General features: G+C 36.3%; 1 protein-coding gene across 1 annotated transcript in view; it reads left to right on the forward strand.

Moving 5' to 3' along the window:
* The window catches only part of Lars (leucyl-tRNA synthetase), a 71,465-nt gene that overhangs the window by 58,458 nt on the left and 2,971 nt on the right, over positions 1–10,036 (forward strand). The window contains exons 27-30 of the mRNA XM_013025498.1: positions 2,096–2,206; positions 3,862–3,966; positions 5,084–5,179; positions 6,973–7,105. Coding sequence (XP_012880952.1) covers positions 2,096–2,206; positions 3,862–3,966; positions 5,084–5,179; positions 6,973–7,105 — 445 coding nt within the window. The remainder of the gene's footprint in view (positions 1–2,095; positions 2,207–3,861; positions 3,967–5,083; positions 5,180–6,972; positions 7,106–10,036) is intronic.

Here is a 10,036-nt window from a genome sequence, read left to right on the forward strand (position 1 = left end):
AGCTCAAGTGGTAGAGCGCTGGCCTTGAGCTGAAGAGCTGAGGGACAGCGCCCAAGCCCAGAGTTCAAGCCCCACGACCGACAAAAAAAAAGTGAGACCAAATAAGGATGTGGTCAAAATGTAAAGGGAGAACACAAAAGTAAAAGCCATAGTTTTGACTTTCAGGATTTTTATCAGTTTTGCTGTAGTACTTTTCATAGTTAATTAAGAAGTTCAGAAAAGCCACAAGTACATTTGTAAAATGATGGGAAGAGAAGAGCAAGTACTTTGTATGTTCTTTGAAATTCTGTTTGTCTGCAGAATATCACTTTTGTGTATAATAGAAATTGAAGATAGTCTTCACAATATGCTTGCAGACACAGAGATGTAGTGTGTAACAGGCAGGTAGAGAAATGAACTCTGCCTTGGTTGATGACATTCATACCAGCAATTCCAAGGAAGCAGCTGAAGAGTGAAATATAGGGCAAAGCAATTGTTCTTGGTATTAAGAAGTACTCTACCTCTTTGCTTTTATGTTATATTTTAACTTTGCATTCTTTGAGTAGATATCAGTTTCAATACAGTATCATCCATCATTTGCCATTATTGCTTCTTTTTGAAGCTTTTTTTTTTTACTTTTTGTATATATTTTTTATTGTAAAAATACTGTACCAGAGGGTTACAGTTACTATTGAGCATTGTTACCTCCTTCTTTGTTTTTCCCCTACCATCCCTTCTCTCCCCACCTCCCCCCCCCCCCCAAGCTTTGTTTTTATCTAAAAGGGCTAAAAGAATGTTAGTTTGTAATCCAGAAGTCTTCTGAGGCTGAGTATGGTCACATTGGATGATATGTGGCAAAGGAATGTTTCCCATCCTTTCCTTTTCTTTAATTTGTGTTTCAGAGGAACACATGGACAAGTAAAGGAAATAGTTTTCTCTGTGAACTTTAGTAAAGGTTAGAATTGAAATGTAAATAGATTATTTGAAATCCTACTACATACAACTTTTCATTTTTATTTCATTCCCAGCCCTTGGCTTTGATGCTGTGCTTACATCTAGGAAAATGAAAAGTCACTCAAAACTCTGAAAAGGCTACTTGCTTTATTTACTGAAAATGCCATAGTTGTTTGCAGAAATGAATTTAAATTGAGTTAGCATTTGGGATTTTATGCCTATTAATGATACATAGGTGCTTATTTTGAGTAGATAGAAACAGTATTATTTGAACATGTCATAACTAGGGATTTTTTTTTCACATTTGAAGTAGCAATTTATAAAGAAGAACATTCTAAAACAGACACACAACTTGCATAATAGTTGTGTAGTTTTCTTTTTTAATATAACTAATGAAATGTTTTGAGAACTTTGAAGACAAGGTGTTTACAAGAGTATAACAGGTTTTTTTTTTTTTTTTAAAACCAGGTAAGATCTAATGTTAGGATCCTAGAGGTACTATTATTGTAAAGAAGATGTAAATATTTAATACATTGCTCTCATTTTTGTTCTTTATACTAAAAGCAAGTATCTGGTGAATTTAGAAGGAGGGGACGTCTCCCATCTACATTGTTCATTTGGTTTTCATTTCCCACTGATGCTGGTGCCACCCTCTTCTCTGCTGCTTTTTATCAGACTCATAGAGACTGCCATTCTGTGGCTGCCAGACTTCCTAGAAGCACATCTACAGTCCTACATTATCTTTAAAATAATTTTTTTACTTTTTTAAATTTTTTATTGTGAAAATACCGTATAGAGGGGTTACAATTACATGAGCAAGGTAATGAGTACATTTCTTATCAAGCATTGTTGCCTCCTCCTTTGTTTCCCCTTCCCATCCCTTCTCATCCTTTCCCATCCCGCCCCCCCCCCCACAAAATTGTAAAGTTCGTTTTTCGACATAATGTCTTGTACATCTCAATGGATTCACCTGTATCCCTATTTAAACAATTTGTTTTTTCCCTTCCTCTCTTCAAATTATACCAACCTCAAATACAGTGAAAACAGGGCTTATACTATGGGGGAGGGACATATAAAGCAACAAAGAAATCATAAATATGTCTTTAAAATATTATCTTTAAAATATCTTTAAAATATTTCTCTCCCTCTTCCTCACTTTTAGGCCAACAGTGGAAAATTGCCTGATAACAAAGTCATTGCTAGTGAACTAAGTAATCTACCAGAGTTAAAGAAATACATGAAGAAAGTTATGCCATTTGTTGCCATGATTAAGGTAAGCAAACTGTGGACCTTGTACGGGTGTAACCACATGAGTAATGATTAGACAGGACAGTAAGGGAAAAAGAAAAGCTTGGGCACAGTCTTTCCCCAGAGAGCTGCTAAAGTAGCACTTTTCAATCAGTGGTTGTGAAAAATGAGCTATCAGATTTTAAGTTTACCTGTGAGTTGCTGAGTATGTGAAAATATGTATTATGGATGAAAAATTGGTTTAGGATTGCTGCACTAAATTATTCCCTTCATTTCCTACTTTCCCTTCTTTTCAGTTTGGGAAGGAAACATATCCTTTTGGCTTATATTAAGTTGTTGTTATTAGATTCTGTTACTGGAGCCAAATCCCTACATTTGTATAGGTTTAGCTTAACTGGATAAACTTTGTTTATAGCAGTCTGACAAAGATTTCTCAACAATGGCTCTATTGATATTTTGGGCTAGATAGTTCTTTGTTGTGGAAATGTTGCCTTCTCTTGATAGTGATTAAATTTGTAGAACCAGCATTACACAGAGTGGTTCTGTATTTTAAAAAATGATGTCGATGTGCCAGGAAAAAATTAAGTGTTTTTGCAAACTTTGAAAATGATAAATCAATCTGAGGACAGGAAAATGACTTTCTAGTACTTTTTTATGAACAAGAGGCACTAGACAGTATCTTACTCTATTTTCTGCTGCTGTAACAGAATACTACAGACTAAATTTTTTTTTTTCCTTTTTGTGGTGCTGGCGATTGAACTCAGGGCCTTAGACATGCTAGGCAAGTGCTCTACTGCTGAGCTACAGCCCCAGCCGGAGAATGGGTAATTACCATAAAGATAGAATCTTACTAGAGGCAGAAAGGCTAAGAGCATCAACATCTTGTGAAGGTCTTTTTTGTGTGTCCGCCATGGCAAAGTAGTAATTGAGGCAGCACCTTTGGGCCAGATAGGGAGCAGTGAACTGAATCTCTTTTATCAGGAGTACATTCCTACAGTAATTAATCTCCTTCATATGGAAGGCATTAATCCATGGCACATGGTAATCTAAAGCCATGCAGAGCAGGGGCAATGTTGGGTCACTTTTATGTAACATGTTCCAGGCAGCTCTTTCTGAACTTCATGACTTGATTTTTAAGTACACATTTTGAGCAGCAAATATTTTATATTTAAGTCAAGATAATTACAAATCACTCAGAGATTGGTTTTTGTATGCCACAAGATTATCTGAATACATATATAGTGTAAGTTTAAACTTTGATACATTTGTGAAATTTTCATTTGGTATTTTGTAAAATTATTAAAAGATGATTTTGATTACTTGAAAGTATATTTTCCTACATTTCTTGGCTTTCTTGTCATAGTAAACACCTTGAGTTTGCACATTAAGCTGGTCTAAATAAACAGTGATAAAACCATATGTTTCCTAAACCTGAAAACCTTGTGCCTTCCAGTCTTTTCATTGCTGTCTTAAATCTTTTAATAATTATTCTGAGTTAGTAATTTCATTAACAAGAAAATATAGATAAGGGAAACCTACAAAGTCTAAGGCCTTTCCTATAGCTATTAAAATTTAAAGATTTATATCAGTTGAGAGAAGAATGATTGCTTTGGAGGAGATATATTGTGTTCAACATATCCTGTTTTTGATTTAGTTTTTCAAAATTATTTTGGCTATTAGGAAAATGTGGAGAAGATGGGGCCTCATGTTTTGGATTTGCAATTGGAATTTGATGAACAGGCAGTGCTAATAGAGAATATTGTCTACCTGACTAATTCCCTTGAGGTAAGAGGCCAGGAATTAATTATTAATAAACTGTATAATACAATTTCTTTCTTAAAAATAATAAATGTTTTTATAAACTTCATGTTCTATGTTTAGTACTTTGATTTGAAAGTATTTTTGGGGCTTGGAATGTGGGTTAGTGGTAGAGTGCTTGCCAAGCATGCATGCAGCCCTGGGTTTGATTCCTCAGTACCACATAAATAGAAAAAACTGGAAGTGGCGCTGTGGCTCAAGTGGTAGAGTTCTGGCCTTGAGCAAAAGAAGCTCAGGGACAGTGCCCAAGCCTTGAGTTCAAGCTCCAGCCCCAGGATTGGCAAAGAAAAAAAAAAAGTATATTTTTGGGGAGAGAGAATGCCTAAGCATAAAAGTTACAAAAGTATCAGAATGTTTGTCATCTTATTTCATTTATCAGTTATATGTCAAAAATAAAATATGTACATCATCTTTAAAATAATGAGGAAATGCTTTCAAAATCTCATGGAACACAATGAATTGTCCCTCCTCTTCCATCACACTTCAGGTTCACAGAAGTGGATTAATGATAATTTCTGGTTCATAAAATACTATCAGTCAAACTTTATACACAGATTCTAAACCTGCTTTCTTAGCTTTGGCAGAAGGAAAAATATTTTGCATGTTAGTAGACATCTATTTTAAACATGTCTCTGAATGTTCATATGCATTCATTTAAGTAAAAATTGTCATTAGCCTTTTCACTTGGACAGCTTTATATTGAGAGCCATCTCATATCCAAGGATATGTATGTTCCTGAACTTTTCCATTTATTTAAATGGAAGCCTTTCATTCTCAAAATGACAAATTTGTCAACTTCTAAGAAGAAGCCTTTTATACTGATACTGTTTCTTTCATGTGGAAGATGCCAGCTTTTGTTATAAAAAATGATACACTTGACTATACAAGTAACACTACCATGACACTTCTGAGTAATAAATAACCAATTGCAGATTTCATCTAATGTTTATATGGAAAAATAATAAAGTTGCATAGATAATTGGATGTTAAGTGGGGAACCTACTTTTCTGTTGAAATGAAGTAGTGATTAATTTCAATCATATTAAATGATACTAATGACTTCTATTTTTTCCTCTCTATTTAGCTAGAACACATAGAAATCAAGTTTGCCTCTGAAGCAGAAGATAAAATCAGGGAAGACTGTTGTCCTGGGAAACCCCTTAATGTTTTTAGAACAGAAGTAAGTTGAAGGAATATTACTGAATCACTGCACTTTAGAGCTAGGAGAGACCTTAGAGGTTATTATGAACCCATTGTTTTAAAGATGCAAGGAAGATCCAGAGAAGTTAAGTGAATGGTTTATTCCAGGCCACAGTCAGAAATGTTGTGAGTCCTGATTCCCTAGTACTCACTTTCCCTTCCCTAAAACTTTCAAACTTTGGGTACATTTTGGTTTGTTAATCAAGGCTTTTGTTGTTTGGTGTAAACCTCATTAATTTATCATCCTAAATTATTCTGGAGTTTCTTTTTTTTTTGTCATGTGACAATAAAAGGGTTTTAGAGATTCTGTTTAGCCTCACATAGTTCATTTGGAGTTGGCAAAGTCCAGTGAACTAAAATATGAGTCTGTATAATGCCCTCCTAATCTTGACTGAGATAAGCTGGGTACTCAGGAGGCTGAGATCTGAGGATCAAGGTTTGAAGCCAGGCCCAGCAGACAAGGCATAGAGACTCTTTATCTTACCCAGTAAAGGCTAAAAGTGGAGCTGTGGTTCAAGTGCCAGCCTTGAGTAAAAAAGCCAAGCAAGAGTGTAAGGAACAGAGTTCAAGTCCCAGTACTGGTGCGCGCACGTGAGCATGCATGTGGACACGTAAACACACAGACACACACAGACACACACACACAGACACACAGACACACAGACACACACAGACACACACACACACACACACACACACACACACACACACACACACACTGAAATAAAAGATCTTGATAAGAAACTGAATACATTGTTAATTTTATCATATCAATTTAAAACTCCAACCTACTTCTATTTGAAATGCCTTTTGTTGTTGTTGTTGGTTGTGGGGCTTGAACTCTGGGCCTAGATGCTGTCCTTGAGCTCTTCAGCTCAACGAGAGTGCTCTACTACTTGAGCCGTAGCACCACTTCTGGTTTTCTGGTGGTTAATTGGAGATCAGAGTCTCACAGACTTTCCTGCCTGGGCTGGCTTTGAAGCATGATCCTCAGATCTCAGCCTCCTGGGTAGCTAGGATTACAGGCGTGAGCCACTGGCGCCTGGCTTAAAATGCTTATTTTGAAGGATACCTCATCACAATCATGAATTTACCATTGTGTAATATTCTAAGTACGTAAAGGTGTGGAACTTTCAATATTAAAGTCATTTGGGCCAGGAAGTAGATATATGTGAAGTAGATATAAGTGATATTATTATATATATAAATGTATTATTTCAAGTCACTTTCAAGGATTCCATTAAGCTGATATGTCTTTAAGTCTTTCATAAGACTCAATCAACTTTTTTCCATTTAATGACCAGAGTTTAGTCCAGCATAGTATCTATAATGTGGGAGGTAGCATAGCATACAACTGCATTTAATCTTTGACCTACTACTTATACTTGTGTGACCATAGGCTAATTTCTTCATCTTTTAGGTTCTCAGCTTCTCTTTTCAAAGCACTGCCTTTCAGGCTATGGGACTGATGTCTGCAAAGTGCTTTGTGCAGTGCTTGATAGATCATAGAAATCCACAATTGATGGTAGTTGTGGAAGAGAAAATGTAACGATTGTTCCTATCATCAGTATTGGTAAACGGAGCTATAGTCATTTTTACTGAGGCATTGGTAATAAGCATGAACTTATGTAGCTTTTTTTTCTTCATATTTGAGTATGTCTTGGTCATGTTTTAGAATACCAGAATTAGATCTTGCTTTCACTGGATACTGAAAATACTTGGCAATATTTAAGTTTGATTTCTATTACAATCATTTATGTTTTATTTTTGTAGCCTGGTGTGCCAATTTCCCTAGTAAATCCCCAGCCATCTAATGGCCACTTCTCAACCAAGATTGAAGTCAGGCAAGGAGATAATTGTGATTCCATAATAAGGCGTTTAATGAAAATAGACCGAGGAATCAAAGGTAAGTGGTTTTCCTGAACACTCATGTTTGATAGTAGTTTGTGAATTTGATGAGTTCTAAGCAGAGTGGAGAAAGAAAAGTAACTGATTGTTTAGAGATACCACAAAGCACTGTGGAAAGATTATTGGTCCCTGAATCAAGAAACTCAGATTATTTACCTTGGTGACTTTGTCACTTAATCTCTAAGCTCATTTCTCTTTTAGTAAATAAGGATACTGGCTTAGCTATTTATTCAAGACCTTGTTTTGCTTACTATTGTAACAAATAGCTGCTGTCTATTCATTATTCGAGAACATGCCTTTAATATTCTAAACTAACCAGTCCATCTAATTCTGTTCCTGGACAGAAAGAAAAAATTTTCAAGTATGGCTATTTTCTGATTTTTAATGTAACAACGTTACAATGTAAAAAGGCAGCCCTCTAATGTAAAACCCTATTGTTTCCCTGTTCATACATCATTAGGGAGGCTCAGTGGAGGCTCAGAAAAGCTAAGTTAACTTGGCAGAATTTGCCCAACTAGTAAACCTTGGAGCTATAATTCAGACTTAGTTTTGACTCCAAAGTGCATATTCTTCTAAACAATGTGCCTTCATTTTAATCTAGTAAATCATCTAAATTTCTAATTAAAATTCAGTCTATATCTTCTGTGATTAGATTTAAATATTTTTAAATATATATTTTTTATTGTAAAGATACTGTATAGAGGGGTTAAAGTTATATGAGCAAGGTAATGAATACATTTCCTATTGAGCATTGTTCCCCCTCCTTTGTACATTTGGTCATATGTACATAGCTTTTGACCTCTTCTGCTTGTCCTAGACATTAACTCGTTATTGCAGATAAAAGCATGGGACCTATGTTTCTTTGAGTCTAGCTTACTTAATATAATTTTTTCCAAGTCTTTCTATTTTCTAACAAATGGGGTGATGTCATTCTTTCTGATGGAGGCATAGAATTCCACTGATCCATTCATCTGATTAGATTTTATGTACTAACTCATGGCTTCTTTATTTTTTAATCACCAAGTTAGGTGGTCCTAGGCAGAGCAGAATGTGAAGGGAGTGTGTCTCTGTATTATTTTTCTTCTGAGTTATGAAGACAAGTTCATCTTAAAATGCTGCTTTGTATAATTTTTCTCTTTTTTTCATTTGCTTATTTTTTCATTTCTTTACCATGCTGGGGATCAAACCCAAGGTTTTACAATGTTAGACAAGTACTCTGCTAAGTTATACCCCTAGCCCTTTTCATTTTAATATTAATCAAAGGTGATTGGGCCCTGTGTGGTGATACATAATAATTTAAACATTTGGAAGGTTGATACCAAACTGGACTGTATAATGAGTTTCAAACCTATCTGGCTTATCAAAAAGAAAACAATAGATTGGTTCTTTTTTTTTTTTTTTTTGGTCTGTTTGAACTCTGGGCCTGGGCGCTGTCCCTCAACTGTTCAGCTCAAGGCTAGTAAGTGCTCTACCACTTGAGCCACAGAGCCACTTCTGGTTTTCTGGTGTTTATTGGAGATAAGAGTCTCAGGGACTTTCCTGCTTGGCTGGCTTTTGAACTGTGATCCTCAGATCTCAGCCTCCTGAGTAGCTAGGATTACAAGCGTGAGCCACCAGCACCTAGTTAATAGATTGGTTCTTTTTCCATCAGTTTGAAAATTTTGTAAAATTTATAAATCTTTAGACATTGAATTAGTTTTTGGATTATTTCACTAAAAAGTCAAGAATTAATTCTGCCATATATTTTGCATTCTACAATTATTCATTTCCCTTCTGTGGCCATCCAGTGTGAGACCACCATGTATAGTATATATGGAGATGCCTGTATGTAGAGAAACACCAGTGTAAGCCCTGGGCCCTAGGGATTCCACAAAGTGGTGGTGACCAGGAGCTGCACTGAGTGAAGTGGTGGAGAACTAAGCTAATGAAGCACTTAGCTACAATCTAAGTAGGAACTCCTGGACCCAGTGAGAAAGGTACAGGTGAAATGTCTAGTGCAGAGGTTGGTGAGTTTATCTTCAGTGGTGACCAGGAGCTGCACTGAGTGAAGTGGTGGAGAACTAAGCTAATGAAGCACTTAGCTACAATCTAAGTAGGAACTCCTGGACCCAGTGAGAAAGGTACAGGTGAAATGTCTAGTGCAGAGGTTGGTGAGTTTATCTTCAGCTATACTGATTAAGGAAGACTCAGGGAGATTATCCATGTAAATTCATACAGGAAAAAAGTACTTGCTAGGTGCTGGGGGCTCATGCCTGTAATCCTAGCTACTCAGGAGGCTGAGATCTGAGGATCATGATTCAAAGCCAGCCTGGTCAGGAAAGTCTGTGAGACTCTTATCTCTAATAAACTACCAGAAAATTGGAAGTGGAGCTGTGGCTCAAGTGGTAGAGTGGTCACCTTGAGCTGAAGAGCTCAGGGACAGTACCCAGGCCCAGAGTTCAAGCCCCATGACCTCCTCCCACCAAAAAAAATGTACTTTCATTATATATAAAGCATTATCACCAGCTTATATTAGAGTTAATGATTTTATTGTTTATAAATATGCCTTTATGGTAAAATAATATGTAAGAGAAAATCTGCCATCTTGTTCCTTTTTCTTTTAGAGATAAGGTCTCACTATGTAGCCCATTCTGGCCTCAAATTTGAGAGCCTCCTGCCTTTGCCTTCTGACTTCTACAAGTACAGGTTTAGGCCACTATGCCCAGCTGTTTTAGTCTTTTTTTTCTTCCTGTACTAAGGCTTGAACTCAGGGTCTTGAGCTGTTGCTTGCCTTTTTTTTTTTTCCCCTACTCAAGGCTGGTGCCACATCTATACTTGAGCCACATCTACACTTCCGGTATTTTATTGGTGTTACTTGGAGTAAGTCTCTTGGATTTGTCTATTTGGGCTGGCTTTGAGCCAAGATCATCAGATTTCAGCTTCCTTAGTA

The sequence above is a fragment of the Dipodomys ordii genome, unplaced genomic scaffold, assembly GCF_000151885.1.
Source record: "Dipodomys ordii isolate 6190 unplaced genomic scaffold, Dord_2.0 Scaffold85, whole genome shotgun sequence".
NCBI lineage: Eukaryota > Metazoa > Chordata > Mammalia > Rodentia > Heteromyidae > Dipodomys > Dipodomys ordii.